Below are 26,075 nucleotides of genomic sequence, written 5' to 3' on the forward strand. Positions count from 1 at the left end.
TCTGAAGGTGTCTCCCTGTTAAATACCCCTCACCTGTTGGGCCAGCTGTCCCAAACTCTGGCAGTTAGCTAACACCAAAGACTTTTGTTAGTATGCGTAACATCGCAGCAGGCCGCTGTCTGAGGCCTCGGTGCTCAGACGGTCACCTCAGTCGTACTGTGGGTGGAGTAGCTTTTCTGCCTGGTGTGGTGGTAGTAGGGGGGCTGAGGTGGGTGCTGCCCCTGTACGTGCTGCCCCTGCCCTGCCCCCCCTCCAGCTCCTCCGTACATCCCCCCGTAGGGCTGGCTAAAGAGATCTGGCATGTTCTCTATGCTCTGCTGCCTCCTGGTGGAGTAGCCATGTCTGCGGGTGGAGCTGTGCATGGAGGAGGTGTGCCCCGGGGCTGAGGCCTGCCTGTGGACGTGGCGACCAGTTGGCTCCCAGGCTTTGAAGGCCGAGTTGGAGAGCAGAGGGTGCGTGGTGGTCTTGGGGAGGCGCGAGTGCTCCAAGTGGCTGGAGGGGATGGAGATGGAGAGGGGGGCGTGGAGGTCGTGGTGCGCCGACACGGGCTGGTGGATGTACGACTTCTCTTTGGGCTGCACGGGCTGGAAGGCGGGCGGCGCCACAGGCTGGTACTGGGAGAAGTCCATGAGCGGGAAGCTCTTGTAGTAGCTACGAGACGCGCTGTGCGCTGTAACAAAGACAGGAGAAACAGGCCAGAGCATCATCAGTAAGTCGTGACATCATTTCTGTCCTGTGAACGACGTCGTTTCCATCTGAGAACGTGTGACACCAGCTGTAAACATCCGTTAAAGTTTATAGACCAGCTTCCTGTTCAACTTTGACCCACTAAACGTAGGGTTTTCCTGTGCAGGAAGACGTTTAAGGCTTCTCACTTCTTGTTTTTACCTCCAAATAAAATGATTTAGATAATTTCCCCCACACTGCTGTTTTATTTTCAGCCTCCTTTCATGCCTTGTTGTTCACCAAGGTCACCATGTTCTCAAATCCCAGCACTTGCACTGGAAATGGCCACCAAAGACGCGACAAAACATAAGTTGGAATTAGTGAGAACAATCCTTCAACTTACTGTAGTTTCCTCTGTTTATAACCTTTAACAATTAGGCCATGAACACATGCTATATTTGGCCTCTTTAAAACTTGTTTATACTTAAAAGTCATTTTCAATTTGTCACAGCGTGATGCAGTTCTGAGTCACATGCAGAAGTAGCCTGGGCTGAACTGTCGATGTGCAAACACAGAGTCTGTCATTGCAGGAACGCTGAAGACTGAATCACACTTAATCCATGATGCATTTATGTTAGGACCTCCCGGCTCCAACCTGTCAGCAGTGTCATCTTCTTTTGCTCCTCAAAGAGTTGTAGAAACTTTTAAAGGGCGGCCATGCAACTTTTAAGAGAGGAAACGACACATTCTTCTTCTTACGAATGCAAACTTGTGTTCTGAAGCAGTAAATCCCACACTTGCTCACTTTAAAACACTCACAGGTTTTACTGCTGCGGTCTCACACGGTGTGGAATGACCAGTGGCTTGTGGTGGCTAATGACAGCTTGATACTTAATGATAGCAACAGGAAAATGGTTCACACTACAATCAGAAGTGAACAGAGAGATGAGTTGGATGAAAAGCTGCGCCTCATGGGAAGGGTCAGTGTGAGCCGTCGGAAGCGCGAGAATTTACATTTTTCTCCCATTACAACAAATTGGACCTTCTTGTCCACAAAATGTGAAATTCATGATAAAACGACTTTAAACGAGCAGAAAGATAACATATAGAGAGAGTCGGAAGAAGGCGGGGGGGCGGTCAGGATGAGAGCGTTTGAGGAAGATGAAAGGGGAAAGCTGGTGATTTCAGTATTTCCAATCGGTGCGTGCCCTGAAGGTGAATACTAGCAGTATTCCTCTATGAGAGGGCAGGGAGTGCGATGAAGAGGAAGAAAGTGAGGTGTGCGATGGAGATGATGGAGGTAAAGGTATGTATGTCAGGATGTGGGGACATGGCAGTGAGGGTTTATAAATACCCTCGCCCTTAGTGTGCACATGTGTGTGTGTGTGTGTGCGTGCGTGTGCGTCATGGGCTAGCATGAATGTCACAGAGAATTATTTAAATAAACTAAAAACTGAGGTCATCGCCGCCAGCGTCCGGGCTACATGAACGGTAACCTTGTCTCTCTGTGTGTTTTCATGATTTTCACGAGTCCCCTAACAGCAGCTATTTGTTTTCATCTTTTATTCCTAAGCTGCTACTTTTTATCCAGTTGATTTTATTAAAAAACGGGTACTAAACCCAATCCAGATCAAAGCTTTGAGAGGGAAATGTTCGTGCAATGTGGTGTTATATCTGAATGTCCTGTTTGTGCACCATTTGGCAGAGATTTAAGTCACTTTTTTTAACCCAATGATATGCTAAAACAGTTCTATGGCATCTTAAGTGAGATTATCTAGCATTCATAACACAAAGTTAAATGCATATATTAATGTCTTTCAGCACAAACCGCTAACAGTCAATTACTGTTCCAGTGCTCTTGAGGAAGGAACCCTTTCTCAGCAGCTAAAGCGTGTTCTTGTGCAGACGTCTTTGCTCTTTCTGATCATAATCGGGGTGTGATCGTACTCTGTGTACAGTGTGTAAAGAGGGCTGAGGCTTGAAAATTACACTCACGCTCTGTCAACCTTCTGCGGGCAACAAAGGTTAAGAAAATCTACCTTGACGAACGGTGATTTGCCTTTGGCTCGCTGGTTGAGGCTTGTTTTGTTCTAATGGGATGCCTGGGGCTGGATGTACTCGTGTACACCATTACACCCACTATCAAGGGCAACAACGTGTGTGACCTTTGCCGACATGAAACCCTCTGTACGATCACCTGGTTAAAACCCCACAGCCTCTTCTCTCTAGTGTCAGTTTGTGATGCTGTAACCTCAACTCAGTAGTTTAAATCTATTAAATCAATCTATTAAACATAAAGCTTAGCGTTGTGACATGTTGAGCTAAAAGTTGAATAAATGTGATGTCATTCCGTTGTGGAACTGCATTGTACTGTATGTCTGCATGCGTTTGGACACCTAAATAATAATAGTGGTAAGTTAAGGTTTCATTTTGGTGTAGTTAAAATCAACGCGAGTACATGACGGTCACGTAGTTTTCATCATGTTTGCCGCGGTAGTTTCTTCCTGCCCAGGAGCTCCAGTGCTGCCTCCAGAGGCTGCGTTACGTGAAATCCACGTGTTACAGAGCTCTGTCCTTGGCGATGACCTGCGCTGACTGCTGCACTGCGATCTTAGCTTCAGTACAATCACAGTGCGGTTGATAATTACAACCAAGAAAAGGTTTCAGTAGCATAACTCTGGTCAGACAGCTCCTCAGGCTTGTCTGGAGGAACTGTCGAGTAAGTACACTGTAAAAGAAACCCCAGTTTATGTCGATCTCATTTAGAGTCAGTTACCATTATCTAACAAATCACACCGCAGCGCCGGGCAGGAACAGCGTGGGCTCCTCTTTAAGATCACCTCTCCATTTGCCAAGAGCCACAGAGTCCCTCATCAGCTGACAGCTCCTGTACTGCCGGCCCACTGTACTTTAAAGGTTACTGTGTCGGTTGGAGTCAGCGTCATTTTGTGCGTGCTTGTGCGTCCGACTTACCCACAGCTTTGAGGGAGGTGTATTTGTTGAGCCCCACTGTGCTGTGGTTGCTGTGCGGGTGTGGAAGCCCTTGTCCAAACGGCCCGTAAGCTGAGTTATTCAGATGGTACTGTTCTGGAAGGGCAGAGAGAGAGAGAGAGTCAGTTGGTGGTGATTGCAGTGTCTTACAAGCTAAACACATAAGTCCTGCACTTTTGAAGCAAAAGTAGTCCAACCACAAGCATCCTTCGGGTTTTAAAAATGGTGTAACCATACTGTTGCCTCATGCAGATGATGAATAACTTTTAAAAGTTCTGGTTGTGAGCCATGGCTTGATTGACCCCTTTGGAAATGAGCTGTGGGGCCCGACTTGACCAACACTTCCTTCCACTCTGTGCAGTCTGTCAACATGTCAGCTACAAGTTAGCGTGCACGATGACACAGCCCTGCAGCCCTACAGCCAGCCGGTGCTCCTGTGGTATTTCCTGCCCAAAGTTTGATGTGTGCCAGTTGATTTGTGGCACTTTGATTGTACACATTTTTTTAGGGTATACAGCATGTTACCACCATATATAGTATAAGTTATAAAAACTGCATTTGACACAGGGCCTCAGAGCAGCTAACAATACAAGTTTTCTTTTTTTATACTATTAGATAGTGATAGTGGAGGGAGATTCAGTGAGGGCAGATTTGAACTGGGCAGGATGCGGTTCGTGGTTGCAAAGTTGGAACTTTACACTGAAGCCATGAGGTGACATGAGATGGAAGAGTCTGATCACTCGTCAGTGCTCAGAGGTCGGCTTGGTGTGTCATGGCCTGAGCGCGCCTCATTGGTTGTAGTGGGAGTCTCTCAGGTGGAGTGTGTGCTGTGGAGGGGTCGTATATTAACAGAAGTTTAAAAGCCGGAGGCCGGTGACTCTGGGTGAGACAGTGGGCATAAATCGACAGCCAGCCCCATGCTAAATGAACTGAGGTTAATGAACAATGGAACGAACTCGCAGAGAGAGTGAAGCCCTGGCTATTAGCATTAATGAAGTCCACTGATGCAGCCAGCGCACTTGATGTCAGCCCCGGGGATGGACGGACACACATGCAGCTCTCACGAATGGCCATGCACACACACACACACACACAACATGCTTTGTAAGGTCATTTTGATGAACAAAATCAGTCAGAATTAGAATTATTTTTCTAACATCCTGAACCACGAAAGTATGTGTTCGTGTGTGTGTCAGCGCCTCCTTGTGTGTTCAGCTGACAGATCTTTTGACTGAATCACACAGTGACGTATTGACAGGAATGATAAGCTCTGCAATCGGATTTGCCATGCACAAGTCAAGTCTATTTGTGCATATGTGTGTGTGCATGTGTGTGTGTGTGTGTGTAGCAGAGTGTCTCCCTGGGAGAAGAACAGCAAAAGAGACAGAAGATTTCAACACATCTGTGACTGTCAGGGCTCAGAACGAGGCGTACGCGGCACAGGTTCTGAATACTAACCGCTACACACACACACACACACACACACAGGCCAAGAGAGCTGTGTGTGGTTTGGATGATGAACAGAGACAGAAGCTGGTGAACGAGAGAGAAACATGGAGGATGTTCTGGTGGAATAAATTAGAAACTCATGCTGAAGCCAGAGGGGTGGAGACATGCCAAGCGTCGGTCTTTACAGTAACAACATTTACACGTACAACACTGAGCCTCCACCTTGATCACTGTTCACACACACACACACACACATCAATGTGCTGTGCACTGTAGTTTAAGCTGATTAGCTATGGAGTGTGTGTGTGTGTGATCAGTGTATCATCCAGTGTAATGCAGCGGCGCTGACCTCGCAGCATGTGCCAGATGGATGGATTATGAGGAAAAAGTTCACCCTGTCATCATCGTCATCACCTTGTTCTGTGACCTTCTTCTCATCATCATCATTCACATTTCATAACTCCACTTAACTCTGATCACTGGTGGAAAAATCAGATGTTGTCTTTTTAGATTTCAGACAATTTTTCTTGTCATGTTTCTCTGGTACCTTCATATCAAATGCAGGTAAATGTCAAACAATGGAGTTATGAAATCTCACTTTTCCAGACACCGTTTTTGGTGTCTGGAACTTGTGAGATTGTGGGAAACGACACAAAAAAGGGCTATGAGATGGCAGATAGCTGCATTGAGGCTCCCACAGAAGATTTCAGAACAGAATTTTGGATTGAGCTTTGGAAGAAATTGAGAGATGATGACTTTGCGTACCTCATCTGCACATATCAACTAACTTTTTCTTTCTTTTTTCCCCCTCTTTTTACTATTTTGAGCCACAAAAAACCTAAATCAGAGCGCTCATGCTGATGCCCGTGTGCACAATCGCTCACCCACACAGAAATCCGAACAATACCTATTAATGAGTCCATCTGCTTGGACAAACCCTGTTTTAGGGTACGAGGTTTCAGGGATTGCGTAATGGAATAAGTAAGTGTGTGTGCGAGCCCATACATAAAACAGGAGCTGGGGAATTAGGAGAGGTTCTGGTTCGAGGGTTGTGGATGTTAAAACTCCAGCATGGTTGCACATATTAATTTCTCCATTAAGCAGCACCAAGTGAATGTCTGGCATCGGGATCTTTTAAGCGCAGAACAAGAGGGCAGGAACGCTGCTTAATGAGTTATGTAATATCTTCTCCCTCAGTGGGAATCGCAGGCAGCGGACGATTGAGGTGAAGATCGGGCTTCCTTTGTGTCATCCGTCGGAACGATTCAGGGGTGTGGAAACAAGCTGACAGATCCGAGGGACGAAGGGGACGACTTGGTCCAGAGTGGGGGCGGTCACGTGTGTGTGTGTGTGTTGCACATTTCAGAGTATTAAAGGCCGACCACAAGGATATTAGAATATCCCACTTAATGAAAAGTATGTCAATTTAAGTACTGCTCACGAAGTGATATCACTTTACTGAAACTTCTCATGTCAAAGTATTACCGCTGACCTTTTGAAGAAGACTTTGAGTAACAGATGCATACGCAGGAAGCAAAATGGTGCTCAGTTTATGTACGAATGCGCCCTCTGAGCCAATCCTGCTGCAACTCAGCGATGCTCATTAAAGGTGACCATCTTTTCTTTATGAGAGCTAGAAAAAAATACAGGAAGAGGAAGAAAACTGAAGCCGCTCCGTGCTTGTCGCTTTTAAAAAGATAGTTGAGGACAAAACTTAATAATAAATCATAAATCATAAAACAACGCCAGGCAGACATGAAACATTCTCTGATTAGCAGCTAGTTTGAGATTTAAAGACATATTTTTTTCTCTCATCGTGACAATAAAAGGCTCTCAAAGAAATAACAAGCTGGTCTGGAAGCAGTCAGCTGAGCTTTAGCGCTAATGATTCAATTTAAGAGGAGTTCACACACACACACACACACACAGAGTCAGGTTTATGTATATTAACAGGTCAACTCGAGTTTTTTTTTATATTTGGGGTCTAAAGACCAATAGAAACACTTATACGCTTTTAGAATTTCTTCCAAATTAGCAGGACACCGACCCTGTCCTGCCAATTCTAAATGTCCTTCTAGTGTGGTGTGTATTCTGACAAAATGTCCTTTTAATACACATGTACCAACACACACACACACACACACACAGAGAGAGAGGTGTACACACACCTGTGCGATCTGCCCGCTGTTTCCACTGGCTGATTGTTCATGACCGTGAAAACCACTAAGAAAAGCAGCGGGGCCAACATGTGTTTCTGTACATGGTGTGCGCCTTGTGTCTAACGTGCTGTACTCTGCACATAAAGGAGCCTTTAAGCGCCGCGGGGAGAGAGCCGCGTGCTCTCTGTCATCACCGAGATGAAACACGAACACGCGCGCGAGAGAGCGAGCGACGGTACGGGGATAAAGGTGGGAGCGGCGCGCGTGCCGCGTCTGTCATCTGCTCGCATCATCGTTTACCGCAGCAGCGTCACAGCAGACAGACGCACACGCCTTTCATCAGAATAATCAGAGGCGGTTCTGGCTAGACTAGCGCCCTGGGTGAACCATCCCTTGGCGCCCCCACCCAAAAACCCCCCCCCTCCACAAACAAAGGACTTACCCCCAAACAACACAACAATACATTACATTATTTGAATTACTTTATTAAATATATTAATAAATACAAAAAACGTAACTAGGACAAAGAAAAAACAGATTAATAATTTCCCTGAAGAAAGCAAAATAAGGCAACTCTATATATAATCTTAAATACAAAGAACCATTCCTGGGGAAAGCAAAGTCAGCAGGTACCTCACTTGGTTCTCTACAAACCAGCTGCCTCTGAATTCTGTCAGTCAGAACTGAGGCCAGTTAGCAGGGTCAGCAGACAGAGGCTCATCCTCAGGCACAGGATTTGGTGGGATTCCTAATTGAGGCATTTCTAACAAAGAGAAACTGGTATTGTCATTAGTATACATGTTATTCACAGCATTTGTAGTGTTTACAAAAGTAAAAAAAAAATGCACACATAACACCACCCACACACAGAGTGCTCCAGCCCCAAAATATTTCAGAATTGCCCCTGAATTTACAATTAAGGTACAACATGCAAGTTAGATCACACTGACATCACACATGCATCAGTTACCCAATTAAAATGAGCATAATGCACATTTTATTAACATTTGTTAACGTTCTATTAACTAAGCATAACGTACTACAAATTATTTATAAGCTATATCACATGTAGCTTACAAAATGCCATATCAATGTATGTTAGAAGTTATTTTACTTAGCATATAGCGTATAGGAATAATAAAGTCCACAGTCAGGACGGCTGTGTGAATTTACACTTGTTGTGTTGCACAAACACAAACTAGACTCGGTTGCCCATGGGTGAAATTAGTTGCATGACACGATGCCTCAGTTCTAATAGTTGCTAGTTCAGCAAAACTAAATATTAAATACATTCTTCTGTAGCTTAGCAACATATTAGCAAGAGGCTAATAAATAGCCGATAGCCTACCGTCACATCGCTCATAGAAATCTGCATACCTTTTTCTTTTGCCCGTTTCTCCTCTTCTTCTTTTTTTCTTCTTTGAAACTGGGCACCTGATGGCTTCTTTGGTCTTTTAGTTTGATCCATGATCTTCATTTAAGACACGACTCCATAACATGACCTTTCACCGTTCATTCAGTCAACCGGAGTCCGAAGTCGTTTGTTTACTTGATGTAAACAAATTTACATAGATTTTTTTTTGGCATTTTTCACTGAACCGAATCAATCATGTGTAGACATGGGTCTATGTTAATTATGAAATTTGGAAGCAGTTTGTGTTGTGTGGCCTGGTGGCATCAGTCTATCCCCCGCCCCCCTCCCCCTTGCCTCTTCGGACAGCGTCCGAACAGACACACACAACCTGTATGACTGTCAGCAGCAAGATGATGCGACAATGAGGGCGCCCTCTCCACTAAATGGACATGGAAATAAGCGGTAGTCTAGAAAACTGGCGAGTTTTGTTTTGACTTTAGTTTATTTGTTTTGTTGTGTTTCTCATGCGCCCTCACTTAGATTGCGCCCTGGGCGGTCGCCCACATTGCCCATAGCAAAAACCGGCCCTGAGAATAATCAACATGACGCGAGCAGGGGGGCCAAGATTCACCCCGAGACCGTCCATTTACAAGAATGAGCGCCTCGCCTCTCACTGACCCCAGGGAGGAGTCGAAAGGGAAAGGGGGGAGACACGGGAAGAGGAGAGGAGAGGAGGTGAAGTCCGCGGTGTGGAGGGTGACTTGTTACTGGGTCATGCTACACTACTTCGTCTTTGATAAGTAGGTCATCGCTTTTCCCTTCAAGCCTTCCTTCGGCAGTGAGTCATGTTTGTTGGAGACTTTTAGGCCAAATATTTGCCTCCTGTCCTCAGTTAACATCAGCTGCTGATGGCTCATGGAAATCTTCAAACCTGTCTGTCTCATCTCTTTATTGGAAAAAAGTACAAAAAAAGAGAAGCATTATGTCCTCCTTTTTCACTCTCCCGCTCCTCCACACACACACACACACACACACACACACACACACACACACACAAAACAAACACACACACACACACACACACACACACACACACACACACACCAGGCTTGTGCCACTGTGGGTAATTGACAATCATCTGACTGTGCCCTAAAGCCCTAAATTAATTGTAATGTGAATGAATTGTTTATCATTCTAAGTCCCTCCTTACCTGTTTCTGAGTACCTGAGGGACTGAAATCCCTCAGATGTCATTGGATCGCTCGAAACTGGGCGTGGCTTCGCGAATAGAGCAGGATATGATATGAGATGGTGCTAGCTATCCACAAGCGGTTGGTGCAGTTTTACCGTAAGGTTGGTGAGTTAACTAGTTGATCCAAAAATCACATTTGACTGGAAAGTTACTTAATCATTTCCAATCAACTTTCGTACCCAATCATGATGCTATCACCTGTTACCAATCAACCTGTTTACCTGTGTTATTCAAGTTATTCATTCAAGTTATGGAATGTTCCATACAGGCGTTTTTGGAGCGTTCCACAACTTTCCCAGTCTTTTGTTGCCTCTGTCCCAACTTGTTTGACACATGTTGCTGAATCAGATTCAGAATAAGCAGATATTTAAAAAATATATAAAAAAAAAATCAATGAAATTGATGAGGTCAAACATTAAATCTATTGTCTTTCATGTATGTCAGAAGTCATTAGCAAATGATCACATTCTGTTTTTCTGAGTTGTTGGAATTGGAGTTTCTTAAGTTTTCTAACACTTGCTAGCATTAGCCTCAAGCTATTAGTAATATATTATATTATTGCAAACCCCTGAGTGTATACTGAATGAAGCAAGGTTGTGTTTTATTTCTTATGAATTGGGCTTTTCATTTATAAGAGGAAGATTCTGGCGTTTTGCTTTACAAAACTTTGAAGTGAGCGCCAGCCGCAGGCAGAATGGCAGCAGGCCTTTTAACACTTCATCCAATAAGTTCAAATGTGTTCAATTACTGTGGGTGTAATGAACATGACTTTTTCCAAAGGCCTCTCTCTGCCACCTTGTCTACTATGGAAAAACCAATACTGCTCATCTATTTTCTGCCCAGGCAATCTATGTAGTGTCCCACTTTGTCCTGTGGCTCAATTAGGCAACATTTTGCTTACATTTTGTATTCGCGAGCACACACCATGTTTGTGCCATCTTAAATTCACAGTGTCTATTATACACATGAAGCAAAAAGATTGCTGCGACTCCTGCAGAGTTCTGACATGAGTTGTTCATATCGGGGTGAACAGAGGATGATGATCTGGGACAGAGGAAGGTGATTCATGATGTGAAGCACTGACTTGTCGACCCTCAAATGTCAACCTGTGAGTTTCCTTAAAACCATGTTGTGACCAAAAAGCACACGCGTTTTAAGCTGAGGTGTTATAAAACAGTCTTCCTTTGAGTTTTAAACTTTTCTCCTCCCTGACAACACCTGTCATAGTGGGATTGGATGTGATGGGATGAGGATTTTTGTTGCGTTTCTCTGGCACAAAGCAGCTGCTGGACAAAGTTTTTTTGGCCGTCTGTTTTTATCGATCGCAAACAGCCAGTGGACATTTTCCTCCTCTGGGAAGAAGTGGGTGTAATGTGAATAAATATGGAACACATTAGCATCAATAGGTATCATCATCAGCACCGATTTCTCTGCCAAGTCCCCCGCCTTTCGCTGCTGTCGCCTCACATTAAGAAGTGGACACTCATATCGCGCACTTGCTTTTACTTACTTACAGTTTTTTCATTCAATCAACATTTCTGCCACTAGCTGTGTCCTTTGCAAGACTCCACCATGCGCTCGAAACTAGTTGCAGGACGTCTGGCCCTCCAGAGGCGGCGGCCAATCCCAGAGCAGACAGCAGTGGGAGGTTTAAAATTCCCCAGTACCTCGTGGACAACTAAATAAGACTTTTTCAGGCCAGCGACAGGACGAACAGCAGGAGCGAGCTCAGAGAAAAAGAGAGAAAAGGGCAATGAAGAAGACCTGGTGGGGTGTAGGAGAGGGCCTTATGCGTGCTTCAGGCCTGGTGCGCTCAAAAACAACTAGTTCCTTAGCTGGCTTGCAATATAATCCTGATCTAAGGGAATCAAGGCTAACATTAGCTGTTTGTATTTCTTTTTATGTTTCTGCGTATGTTAAATATAGAATGTGTGACGTGTGGGTGTGGAGGCTTCGGAGTAGTTTGCAAGAGCTGTGCTGAGTAATAAAAGTAAAGTAATGAGTAATGTAACTAATTACTTTGCTGCTGAGTAATTAGTAAAGTGATGTAATTATTTTTCAATGAGTAATATGCAATGAATCTTTTTTTTTAAAGTCTAAACGCTGCTGAAATACTGCTCTTCTCAGGGATCCAACCCATAGGCAGGAAATGCTGTACCTGCATAAACCGTAACACACGGAATTACATGGACAGTCACCGTACATGGTGTGTGTGTGTGTGCCTTTTATTTTAGCCACGAGATCGTGCAGATTTCCTTTCCAACCGAGCATAACAAGCAGCTAATTTCATGTTAGCCACCGAGATCAGCTGATATGTGTCCATTAATATTTATGATTTGATAACTGTAGGGCCAAGAAGTTCTGTTTATCTGAGGATCGCTTCTCCTGACTGATCGATATCTCGTGCATGCACCTGTGCTTCTTCCTGTGCTGCAGGCTCTCCTTTTTTTTTAATGCTAGTCCCCGCTCGTGCATCTGTTGCCCTTTTCAAGTGAGTATGATCAATGAAACACTCTGGATTAAAGCGTCCACCACATACAGTGTGTCATATCGTGTCATTAGCAGTGTGGGAAATTCTGCATCACAAGAGATGAAAGATAGACGCTGCAGGGGGGCCTCTCATATCAAACACTCCAACCCTCTCGCTCCCTCTCACACACACACACACACTCATGCACTCACATGTTAGCATGCAGGCACACAAACATGCATGATAATCTATACGCATGGGAACACACATGCACAGTCACAGCCAAGCTGAACAACACTCTAAACATCAAGTGTAATATGCATTAGAGTGGCATGCACCTGGTTGAAACCTGTTATATGCAGGCTGCTGTATCTGCATGTATTGTGTAGATAATGTATGGAAAATGGCACATGCTGCCTGTAGGGGTGCAGCCTGCTTACATTAACATACTAATTAAACAGTTTGTATGTGTGTGTGAGTGGAGTGCACCAGCGTTGCACGTGCAACAAGCATGTGTTCTGCTTTCAGCCGAAGACACTCTATTGTTCAGTCCCTCACGCCGTCCTCTCCCCTCAGCCCTTCTTAAATAAGTCTCAGCAGCCGGTGCCAGAAATGTGCAACAGACCTAACATTTAAAATGCTCTGTGCGCCGTCCCGCGCTGAATCACTGACGCCAGTTCAGCTTGACTGGCTGCCAGACTGTCCGCGGCGAACGCTGACATGGTGTCTGAGCAGAGAGCGACATACTGCACGGGCCACATGATGGAGACTGAGAAATCATGTGTGTAGACAGCAAACATTTTGTTGTTCAAAATGCTCATATACACGTATCGGTAATCTGAAGTACGTCACTTTGATACATCTTGTTGAAATGTTGATATGATACATATGAAACATGCAAATTAAATGTAGTTGTGGTTTGCAGAAACATACGATGCCAACATTTTATTCTGGTGACTAGGATTTGGGTTTCCATCCACTTGTCCTGATGTGCAGTTTCAATTTATGCATTAATAAAGGCAAAAAGTTTAAAAAATTGAATATCACAAAAAAGTTTTTACACTTGAGGGAGGTGGAAAAGTTGGTGTATTGATGACAAGAAGAGATAAAAACATCAGATTTGTGTGGAGCGATGAGGAGACTGTAACCTTCCTCACATTAAAAAGTTTGACTGGTGGTATTTTATCGTCGTCATCTTATTGCGTCCTCTTCTTCTACAGTGGCATAATAGCACCTGACTGGAGCATTAGCGCCACCTGCTGCTTATCGCAATGAACCAACTTCTTTAACATTCATGTAGCAGCAGTGGATGGTGGATGGACGTGCGCACATTTGCATTATTCTTTTGCTGATTTTCTGAAAATTTTGTTAAAATTTGTGCTTCCATTGGATTGAAACCTGGCTATTAGCCCAAACTCACCCAGAATGAAAGGGAAGACTCCAGCAGTCGTGAATTCAGTGGATGTTCCCCATCACACAAAAGGAAAGTCACAAAATGTACTCTGGGTTTGTGAGCTTAGTGAAACTAAATAACCACGTTTGTCTCCATAGCAACAGATTAAGCCTCTGGCTTGTGTCTTCCTCTCCCTATTAGGGTGTCATGTGGTTTTTATAAAATGAAACACAAGATTTTGGGTTATTAGGTTTCATAACATCTACCTAAAGCATTCAGGATATTAATAAAGACATCTTACAATGATGGCCGTGCAGTCGACTAAAGGCTGGAGGAGCAGGACTGTGACTGGAGGACCACCTGTTTGAATCCCGAGTAGTATTTGAGCAGAGAAATAAGAGAAGACACTGTCCTCACCCTCAGCTCTGTCAGACTTACAAGGTAACTGCGTGTGTGTGTGTGATTTTGTACAGTACGTGTGTGGCAGGCAGAAAGAGAAGTAATTTAGGGATTGTTTTTTGTTGCTTAATGTGGTGTAAGAAAACATGGCGTAAACGTGCTTGTCTCAGTTCTGTTGGGGAACTTCGCTGGTTAACTTTATAAGATCATATACATGTTTTTTTTTTCCTACAGCAGTAGACAATCAGTTCTGTGTCTGTGTCACAAAAATCTGTGGGAATTGTGCTTGAGTTTGAGGTTTTGATTGGCTATCTGTCGATGCAATGTGTTGGTCCAGTGTTAGACTGGTGACTCGTATCTGCTCGCCTCGTGCTGCTGGATACGAGTCTCTACAGCCGGGCTGCTCTAGATAAGTGGTTTTAGATAATGGATGGGTGGGTCTGTGAGATGGTTATCGCTCCATGAATGCATTGATCCTGTGTAAATGTTTTAGCCTTACTTGTAGATGCAAAACTCCTCTATCGTGAAAATGGAATGGAGTGAAATTCATTATGCGAGTGACCCTTCATCTAATACTGTTCACTATGCGAACAGAATCACATGAAACGAGCCGAACCAGCTGCTGTGCGGAAGCTGTTTGTTGAGCTCCTCTGAAGTTGTGTTTAATGTTTTAGTCATGTGGCATGGGACCGACTGACCTCACACACACACAATTTCCTCTCACTTATAGCAGCACATGGTGATTTCCTCCTGCAGGGTGGAGTGCTGCAAGTTTATTGTATGTTATCCTGAAAGTACCTGTGAAGCGTGTGTGTGTGTGTGTGTGTGTGTGTGTGTGTGTGTGCACGCTCGGCCTCAGCGCTCACCGCTCCTGCTGCGGAGCATCCTGGCCGAGATGCCGTTGGCTCTCCCTCCGCTGGGCGGACTGGCTGTGGCGTTTTCCACCGAGCTCACCTCACCTCCCTGCTGCTTCAGCAGGTCTGTCAGTGTCCTGGAGAACAACACACACACACACACACACACACACACACACATTAGACATAAAATAGTGCTCCATGTGTAATTTGCCCTCCAATGACAAACCAGATTGAATCAAGGTTAAGAATTTCTGCTATTTTTATTATGCGTCCGCTCAGTTTTTGACATCATGTTATTTGAATCACATGATTGACAGGAAAGAGCAAATATACACAGCTGACTAACTGTTCACATTGAAGTAAACAACATCAGTCTGTCAGTGAATGAGACAACAAACATCATCTGTTATCCAGATGTATGCAGCTGGTCCCCCGTGAGGGCTTTCCTGAACAGCTGGAACCCCCGTGTACACACACACACACACACACACACACATGCAAGCAATTCATTTACAGTGCATCCTGTCATCCCAGGGGAGACTGTCGTCCCTGTGGATGGGAGCTGCCTGTGTGTGAATGTGCGCGTGTGCAACTTTTTCATGATTCCCGCCTGCTGTGGTGAGAAGAGGTGGAGGTGTGTAATTCTACACCCATGGGGTGTGTGGAGGGGGGACTGTATCACATGTGCATGCAGCCATAACCTCCTGAAACCATTCTGATGTTGCTCTGTCTGCTGGGACGGCGAATCCCCTCTCGCTAACAGGGAAGGTCGTGGTGGTCGAGGGAGCTGCGAAAGCAAACAGGCCGCGCAGCCGTGCACGGGCCAGCGATTGTGACACATGAGTGAAGCATCTGATGCCACTCAGCTGATGCCAAGCGTGACTTCACTGCCCCGCCTGAACTAACGTTGTGCTGTGTCGTGCCAGTTTCGCTCTGACGTTGAACTTGGTGTTAAACCAGATTATATAGAATAACACATCCTATCAAACCAAACCCACATTATAATTTCTTGTTTACACAACTGTTTGAGCCACATTTGACTGAATTGAGTTTTACCACTTTGATGCCTAATATCTCCTACCGTCAGTCCATCTGTACAGATTGCAGAACTGTACGCACAAAATCAGGTGCTGTGGTTCATGAGACATCTGTACACTTTATTAAACTACTTGGACTGTCATTCTTTTTTTGAACTACATTTTTTAGGCTGCATTTTACATTTTTACAGTCAGCTGCCTGAATTACCGGTTTCAGTTTTGTCAGTTTGCGCTCGCTGAGACAAATTTTCTCTCTCCCCGCTGTGTGTTTATGTGTGTTTTGTTCCGTGTGTCCTCTATGATAAACTCCACTCAGCTGTATTTGACTAGCGGCCTTTTTGCTGAACAGCATACGGGCAAGATCCTCTGCAATATGGTCATGTTTAGACTCGGGGCTTGTTGTGTTTGGATACATGAAATGCGAAAGCGAATGAAAGCAGCACACACACGCGCACAGAGTTGTGCTTCCATCACTTCAGAGGACATTACATTGACTAACATTCATTTCATGGAGACTTGCCCTAACCTTAAGCGCTGACCCAAAAATCAGCAGCTTTTGGAGACATTGGGGGACAAAGGTCCTGGTCGCAAACCTCCAAGTCTACAATTAACTGGTCTTCAGTCTGAAATTTGTCCCTGTCCCATGTCAGAGACACTTGTACTTCCTAGAACTAGAACTTTCCACTGATTTCATTAATTTACCATCAGCTAAAACCATGCAGCCTAACCAGCACATCCTCCTTCCCACAGCTGATGACACCTCCCTCTTTTGCCCACACTAACACAGATACACTCACACACACACACACACACAGATGCAGGCACACTCATCACTTTGAATAAACACATCTCCGCTCTCTGTGCATTTGCTGAATTTACAGTGTTGATGGTATTCACTCCCTTGATCAATTATTCAAACACTGGAGCCTCTGTTTCGCTAACGAAGCTCATGTGTTTAGCCACTTCTATCACACACACACACACACACACACACACACACACACACACACACGCACACACACACGCACACACGCGCGCACACACAAACACAGACTCATACATATATGCACTTCTATCCTTGTGAGGGCACTCACTGACATAGTGGATTCCCTAACTTAAAACATCACAACCAAATGCCTAAACCTAAGCCTAATCTTAACCTCAGCCTAATTCTAACCTTTAAAACCAAGTCTTAACCTTCAAACATCTCTTGGAAGCTGTGAACACTGACCTAAATGTCCTCTTTTCAAAATTGTCCTCATTTCTTGGAGACTTAACCACAATCACCCTTACCTTAACCTTAACCCAAGTCTTCACCCTTAAAGTTAATGATTTCTGTTATGAGACTGGCGCCTTGTCCCCATACGATGGCGAGTCCTCACAGCGTGACTGTGTAAACAGATTATTTACGTATAATACACACACACACATTCGTACAGGTACACAAAGCACACACAACCTGGAGTATGACCGAAATGACAGTGACAGCCAAGGGCAGCGTGTTCACACTCGACCTGCCAAATAGAAAAGTGAGCCCCTCTGGCCACTTATCCGCTCAGCTACAAACTGTTTGTGGGTGTGATGATCTCAGCGACTAACGGTGTCACACAAAGAGTCCCCTGCAGGGACTTTGGTGATGCCGTGGAGCTGCTTTGGGGTCAGATGTCATAATCATGTTTATTTTATCAGCCATAAGTCTCACATAGGCAGAGGTCCGTGTGTACAGTTTGTGTTTACATGCACGACCATGTACTTCACTCCAAAGACTAAGAGTACTGACGGAATAATTCAACCTAAAACTTAATAATTCTGATACAAGCATGGCTGCAGATGGTGTAGTTCTGGACCTACTTTGGGGTTGATTAAAGGAATTGTGGGAAATGTAGGAAATCACTAACTGTGATGATGAGACATGGCAAAGGAAGGTGAACACCAAAAGATAAATGACAACGAGAAATAGGACCCCAAAAATGACACATTTATGGGTTATACTCTATTTCTGGAACCTTATTTTGTAACAGGATATTATATTCATTCATTCAAATCAATTCAGATGTTAATCATCTTATTGTGAATCCTTTCATACGCACCGTGCATGCTTGTGTGGCGGTAAGTCTGTATTAGATTATGACGTGAAAATGTCCCCTTCTAAATATTTGCATCGCACAGCAAAAAGACTTTAAACGCCTCCTGATGTAAGACGTAAATCACTTTCTCTCCTCTTTTTATTCAGATTTCAATTCTTTTTCCTTTCACTCGTCTTATTCTTCCTGTCTCTGCCCCCTCCTCACCTAAACTCAGCCCTAAATCTGTCTGTTTCTCCCCCCCCTCTTTAAACCGTATCGTTTGTCTTCCTCTCCTCCAGTCTCTCGCTGCTCCTCATCCCCTCTCTGACTCATTGCCGTGCAGCGCCTCGGGCCTCCACGCACTCTTCTCTTGGCTCGCCGCTCAAACAACTTGCTGATTTGGACTTTTAATCTGCAACAAAAACTTCACCTGTCTCCAGGCTATGTAGTGTTTATGGAGCGTTGGCTGAGCTTCATGAGAGTTTCTGCAGATGGCTTTGAAAAAGCGAGGATGGCCGTGCAGCTGGTTAAAAGATTAAGACTGGCAGGGTGGGGTAGATTGACAGAAATAGTTTGTGGAGGATGCAAATGATGCCTAAATCAGGGAGACTAAGAATGAACAGGTGCATGTTTGTTAATAAAGTGCAGCCTGGATCATTTTCATATATTGTCATTACAGTTTGTTGCTGTTTTTTTGCACCAACTTAGAACCGTTGATCTCCAAGTTGTTGTAGTTCACATCCTTCAAATCTGAGAAAATCCAGAAAGTTATCTCCAGCTATCCCAGAATGAAATCTTTCCCTTTATGTTTCTTTTGTCTTTACTGTTAAAAATGAACTGTAATCAGCCCTCAAGGAATTTCAGTCATGTTAATTCCCACAAAGCCAATTCTCACTCTCCAGTTTGTGTGTATATTTGTTCCGGTCCCTGAAAGATTTTGTTAAAACTTTGTGAAACTGGACAAAATGCTTGCAAATATACTCTAGACACATTTCCAGTCCAAGCCAACTTCTCTGCAAAGGTCCAACAATGTTCAAACCTACAAAAATCCATAATTTTATGGAAGCTAACGGTGTGTTTCATTCGGTCACATCCCCTTCAAACCCTCTAGTTGCTATAACCTCCAGGGAACCCTGGGAAACACTGGATGAATCGTCATTGGTCAGTGTGACTAAAGGGTATGTTAATAAAACTTCATAAAACTAAAAAATACCTTGTCCATGAACACAAGTCACCTTCAATCGAAATTCATTGGCAATGGTGGTTGTTCCGTAAAGAAAACAACAACTCCCATGATCCCACGCTGCTTCATGAGGTCATCAAACTATGGATTTTCTTTTCATTGTTTTGACTGAGAGACCCCTTGTGGCCCAAATTTCATACTGTGTTTATGAATGACCAGGGGACTTTGTTGCCCTCAGATAAAGTTCTCATGCAGAGCTCATTCTGAGACTCTGAAGTCTTTAAACAGATGAGGAAAATTAGACAAGAATAATTGTGAACTACACTACAAAATATGGTAAGTTTGGCTGAAAACCTTATAATTTGGGCTGCAATTATTACAACAGCATTTATAGGTAACGATTCGGCAGAGAAATGTCTGCTGTTGGGAAAACTTCATGGACTATATATGTATGTATTCCATCAGTAACCTCCAGGTCACCTCTCCTACGACTCCTCGTTACACGTGTTATGTAACAGCGAGGCCGTCAGTACCTCCACACTCGCCCATCACATCACAGCCACATTGAGACGAGACTTTACTAATGTCCTGTAACAATCAATTAGCCCACCCAGGTCAGAAAACACACACTCAGTGCTGAGTTACAGCTAATATTACAGCAACTTCCTAAACAGGGAAGTCCGCTCTCTGTCTGTCTGCAGCACGGCTCTGTTGATCAATGTAAAATGTCCTGAGTGCATGAAGGACATTTTACAGGACACACAGCACGGTGTATGTTTCCTGTACATCCCCATGTCCTGTTCATGCGTTAATGCACACATTATTGATCCAGGAACTGTACGTGTGGAAGCTCTTTCACAAATATGTAATAGTTTTGCCTCTCAAGTATCAGTCAATAAAATTTTTTACCTGAGTTTGTTTTGTGTTTTTAATATTCTGATGATATCCTGGCTTGTAGTTTCCACTGTGCATCAAATAGCATCAAATATGTGACAAAGAAGCTTGTGGGGCTTGAAGAGTAAACACACACTAACAGATAAAAGTCACTACAATCCATCACACAAACAGAGGCATAAACACAAACACATGGGTGGAGCAGTGATGTCCATCCACTTCCACCATCTGTCTTCTGGCCAAAAGCACCTCCCAGCTTCTAGACACCATCCCGCGTGAGATTTAGCCACAAAAACAAAGCTTTTAGATAATCTGCTGAAAAGTAAAACGGATATGTCAGATATGCCTCCATGTCACAATGCCTTTATTTCCCCTCTGTCACAGCTGATTAGATGAGGAAAGGGAAACTACATACTGTGATATCAGTCTGTATGTAACGTTTATTTAATTAAAAAACAATTAGTTTGATGTTTTCCATTAGTCTTTCTTGGACATGCAGAGAACGATTATTATCATGTTCTTCACACTTAGCATTAAATTGTCAAGTAGCCTACATAGCAATGCGGGTTAATTGTGCAGCTGTCAGACGTAGGCAGAATCCATGTTTTTGGCGTTATGCTAAAAAAGCTAACACGTAGCCTTTCCCTCGAGGACAAGGATTCTTTCAGCCGCCTTAAAAAATTATACAAATGTGGTTCTATGGTGATTCATCAGTTATGCAAAAGCCTAAATTGTTTTCTGGGTCATTACTCAACTGTTGGCTCCTCTATTGATCAGCACAGAGAGGTATGAGACACAATACAAGAGTTTATATCAGCTTTTGTGCATTAGCTGCTCAATGTTAAAGTATTCTACAAAGCTAGTTACAGGCTGTTAGACACCTCAGGCTCAGGTGGGATCTGTGTGGCTTTGTCTTCATGCTAACAACATGCTAACATGCAGTGTTCCCCTCTCTTGTACAGGCGTTTCTGTGTGCATTCATTTATTTTTCTTTGCAGCTACCTTTAAAAGGCTGTAATGCAGTTCAATGGCGACTTCACTTCACAGCCTATTGTATATGATTATCTGGGTTATTAGTCTGTTGGATGCACGCAGCATCTTGTGTAGGCTAGCAAGCTAATAGGCTAACTTGTTTAGCTTTCCCTCCAGCATTAGCATGTGGTTTTTGTTTGTTTGTTTTTTTTCAGCCAGCTTAAAAATAAAAGAACGGTGCTTCTATGGTGTTTTTTCAGTTCTCAAGTATTCTATACAGCTACTTTTCTAAGATTCAGCTGTTTGATCACAAGCTAACCTTTCCCCCGGGCACAGATTTTTCTTTATCCAGCCATGGAAGAAATGCAGTTTTGTGCTGAATTAAAAGTAGCTCACATATTTATCTGGGCTGTTTCTAGCTGGTTTCCATGCCTGCTTGAAGCTGCAGACAGATGGCCCATTAGAAGTTTGGAAGAAGGATGAAATGAAGCTTCACGGGCCAACTCGCTGCGTCTGCTGGTCTTATGAACTGCACTTTTGACTGATGGGTTTGACTCTGACAGACAAAATGCTCATCTTGGAGTTAACTATTTCATACAACCCTAAAAATGGAAATGCCACCTTTAAAGCATGACAGATAAAAAGCTGCCAATCTTCCAGCTTTTCGGATTACAACCATTTGAGTTTCCCCCTCATGAACAGACTGACTAACACAGAAACAACACACAGCCAAACCCTTGAGTCAGTGGGCGCTGACACACATATGGGTGTGTGTGGGCCCAGTGAAGGCCAGGACTGAGGAGGAGCAAATAGAATAGGAGAGAGGAAGGTAAAGTAGCTGGAGGGGGGAAATTGTCACATCTGATGCAGCCAGCAAGCTGTCAACTTATATGTCCTTTCACTTTGGGTGGATTTGCGGCAAGTGGTGACGCAGACGCACACGTGTGCACACTTGGACGCGTTAACTCTCGAGCACACACACACATGCAGACGTGCTCACACACACTTTGGCGGCAGGTGAAAGGTGATGGAGGGTGACAGCTCGACCCTGGAGGTAGTACGAAGGCAGAGAGAGAGAAAGTGGAGCAGAGGAGGAGGAGACTTTGAGGAAACTCGCTGCAAACTTCTGTCTTTTTCCACTTCTTAGCGCAAACGTATTTTCTCACATGGCAGGTATCTAGGGCTCACACTAGTGTGATTTGCTTTCTGTCTGGAGTGCCTGCCCCCCCCCCCCCCCCTTAAAACCAGAGGAAGTCACAGTGAAACAGCAACAACAGAGAGGAGGAGCTCATCGCAGACATTGTGCCCACTGTCCAGTGTGCTGATGTGTTCTAACATGTGTGTGCAGATCAGTGAGCATGTGGGGTTAAATAAACAGGGTTTCACAAAAATGCATTTAAAAGTTTATAAAAATAAGGGGGGAAACATGTCTTAGAAAGCTAATTAATTAATCGATGAATAGTTTTCTAGATTTTACACAAGTTGCATAAAGTTTTCAGCATGTTTTCATCTTAAAGACAGTTCTCACTGACAGCCTATAGCTATTAGACGTGATTAGTGGGAGCCTATGGAGAAGATCATTATATGGTACTGTGAGCAAGTCCGAGCTCTTATTTCTAAATGTTATTTTTTATATAACAACTCACTGATGCTTGAAGACGGCCATAACCAGACTACTGGAATAGAGGATAATGTTGTTTTTTTTCACAAAAGATGGACAAAGACAAAGATTAATTTGATATCTCTTCAAGTAGTAAGATGAACCTGTTAAGTGAGTGCTATGATGTTTTAATTATTTGGGTATCACATCCGTAGCAAAGGCTTTACAAGTTGAGTTGTAACTAGTAGCTTTGTTAATGGTTAATAGATGATCTGTCAGTGCTGTATCAGCATTAATCCACTGATGACACATTAAGGTTGCCAGATTGTGCTTAATCCCTCTGGCTGGCATGTATCATCTCATAGCATAGCTATTTAAAAAAATATGCAGAAATTACTCATTTACAGGACATCAGACCATCCAGACAAAATCCCTTTATTAAGGAGTTATTAACACAAACCCCCATTACTGCAGCCCCCAACAGAGTCTGGAAAGAACCCTTTATTATGATTTACCATCTTCTGGAACTGCAGATCTTATGACGTCTTTTGAAGAAAACTTAGAAACTTATGACCCTTTATCAGTGACTGAATCGCTTTAACAAGCCATCAAGTCTGCAGCTACAAATCTAAGCGATTACGAAGAGTCTTGAGTTCCTCGCTTTCTAATAAGCCATCAAGAGAGATTAAAGCGCCATCAAAAAGACAAAGCAGGTTATACTGGACGAGGGTGTGCACCAGCTGAAGGGATTTCCCACAGCCAGAGGTTGTTTTTATTAATACTTATTACTCATTTCCAAGGCATTTAATAACCCTTTTAAAGCATGTCTTACTAGAAAGTGGAACCAGACTAAGAAAACACAGCCTGAGCGGTGCAGTAACTGTTTCTGAACGTTGCTTCGGTATATGAAGTGTGAAAGTATGTTTTTCCAGCTCTGAACAACTCTGACAATCCCCCACAAAAGACCAAACTGTTCCCAAAAATCCCATCAACAGGCCAAAAATGAATGAAATACTGACTATGACACCATATCCTGGTGTTGTTAGAGTGCGTCAAAGAGAGAGAGAGAGACTGAGATGGAAAGGGGATGTCATTTGTTGCGTGTGGTTGCAGCCCATATGTTTCCCCACGCTGTATTGAGTATTGCTTATCTGTCTGCCTTAAATCAGGCCAGAGCAGTCAAACCCTTTAAGTGACAGCGACCTTCATTACATAACATGAAAAGCCCACCACAGTGTGAATACTCACACACACACACACACACACACACACACACACATGCTGGAGATGAACTGTAAATGCAGTCAAATATAGATCTGCATGCATGTAGCATTGACGCTGGATGAAAACCTTGTACCTCTAGGAAAACGTGTTTTCATCTTAAAGAAGAATGAATTCGGACATCATACCAAAGCTGTTTGAGCAGACTGACACACAGCCATAATTTTATCTAACATGCTATCATACTTGTCTAATGATTAGAGATAAGGTTTTTTTTCCTGGAGTGCACACAGACACATACATGCATGCACACACGCTCTCGCATGAATGCACTCACTCGCGTGCATACAAACGCACACGCACTTTGCTTGAACCATGTGACCTCCGCTGCCACCGCGCCGGTCCCTGGCCTCTCACACTTGTGTAAGGTGGACATTGTATTGCAGCCGTTCTCGCCTCCTGGCTATCCTGACCTCTCACCGTGGTGATCTGAACCATGCTCACAAAGCCGGAATGCCACCACTATCATTCTTGTGGTTAATTGAACTATAAATCACTGGGATCGCATGTGTGTGAGTGCGTGTGTCGCTGTTTGTGTGTAAAATCATGAAGGTCATCTGTGTTTGTTTACTTTCTGGGTGTAGGGCCAGCCCCTCTCTGGGTGAGGCCTTTCATTAGACGTGACATGTATGACCTGAGGGGAAGCTCTTCGTCCCCTTTGTTGGCTGAGGATTAGCGCAGCATGCAAACACGCTGAACCTGGCTTGGTTGGAAGAAGAGCGGGGTTCATGTTTTAAAATGTGTGTATGTGCGGATGAAGGGTAATCTGAGAGGAGGATCACTTTGGATTTTAACTTTCGAAGCTGGTTTGGAAAACTGGCGGGATTTTGGAGTGTCATCCTCTGCTTGTGGGGTGTTGGACAAAAAGATGGAAAGAGAAATGATAAAAAGAGCAGGCGCATGGCAGAGGGCAGAAGTCGCCTTTTGAGCTTCACCGCATCAATATCCACCTCTAAAAGTGGGTGGGCGCTTGTGCACGTCTATGCATTTCACCTCATGAAGCGCGTGCAGTACATGAGGTCTTAGCTGCATGTACACGTTTGGACCAGGGATTTATGTCAGCAGGCTAATAACTAAATGAGCGTGCAGGCAGAGCAGTCCAGAAACGGTAAAGCTGTAATCTTGGGGAAATTTGTTTAATCGCAAGGAGGAGCGGTAATCTGTTGAGATGGGCTCACGGAGGGAGGGTGTTTATGCAGCCGTGTTTCTATTTCAGTGAGGTGCTACCCTGCAGGAAATATTAATCCTGGCTGTGTGTTATCCGCTGAATGAGTTTCGCGGCTCAGGTTAATGGGAGACGCGTGAGCAGAGCGGCTGGTCGATGGAGGTTCGGCAAGGGGAGCGTCCGCGTGTCCACTCTCTCTATTAAAATGCAAAAACAAACCACTGAAATGGAAGGGAGGGAGGAGGGGAAGTAAGAAGTCAGGTGTGATGCTGAGAGGAGATGAGTGATGAAAAGATGGAGATAAAAAAGGAGGGGCTGAATAAAGATGTTGAAACAGGAGCCTGCCTCAGCTCTTGGATGGATGATCGCTGAAGGAGGAGGGACGGAGATGTGGAGGAACGAACGGAGCTTCGTGGAAGAAAACGAGATCAAAAACAAGAAGATTGGAGAGATAAGAAGAATTAGCTGCAGATAGAGAAGAGATGGAGGAGAGGCAGCCAGCGAGGGTCAGATAGTTTGGCATGAAAGCAGGGGGATTTGAGCCCATGCTGTGCATTGTTTGCCGTAATGATTTCCTGAGGTGAGCAGATTGAACCCTGGACCAAGCGCTGAACCCAGCTGTAGCAGGAGTGTGTGCTTACATGTGTGCGTGCATGCTTGCATGTGTGTCAGGAGAGAGGCACGACGTTTACGACCACAGCACCAAACTGTAAATGCCAAATGTCCTCTCTGTACGAGCTTGTGTATTCATTAAAGAGGAAAATAATCTGTTAATGGAGGCAAAGTTTGATGAGAATTGAGAACGTGTCAAACACGCTGTAACCTGTGCACACATGGAGAAAACTGGAAAGAAGGAATTCTTCTTGCACCTGCATTACACCTAACGCA

At 44.1% G+C, this 26,075-nt stretch overlaps 1 protein-coding gene across 1 annotated transcript in view; it reads right to left on the reverse strand.

Annotated features, from left to right (window-relative positions):
• Positions 1-134: 134 nt before the first annotated feature.
• The window catches only part of shisa8b (shisa family member 8b), a 27,465-nt gene continuing 1,524 nt past the window's right edge, over positions 135-26,075 (reverse strand). The window contains exons 2-4 of the mRNA XM_041963442.1: positions 14,999-15,123; positions 3,640-3,753; positions 135-670 (exon numbers count right to left, since the gene is read on the reverse strand). Of these exons, the coding sequence (XP_041819376.1) occupies positions 135-670; positions 3,640-3,753; positions 14,999-15,123 (775 nt within the window). The remainder of the gene's footprint in view (positions 671-3,639; positions 3,754-14,998; positions 15,124-26,075) is intronic.

This window comes from Chelmon rostratus, chromosome 21 (genome assembly GCF_017976325.1).
Source record: "Chelmon rostratus isolate fCheRos1 chromosome 21, fCheRos1.pri, whole genome shotgun sequence".
Taxonomy (NCBI): domain Eukaryota; kingdom Metazoa; phylum Chordata; class Actinopteri; order Chaetodontiformes; family Chaetodontidae; genus Chelmon; species Chelmon rostratus.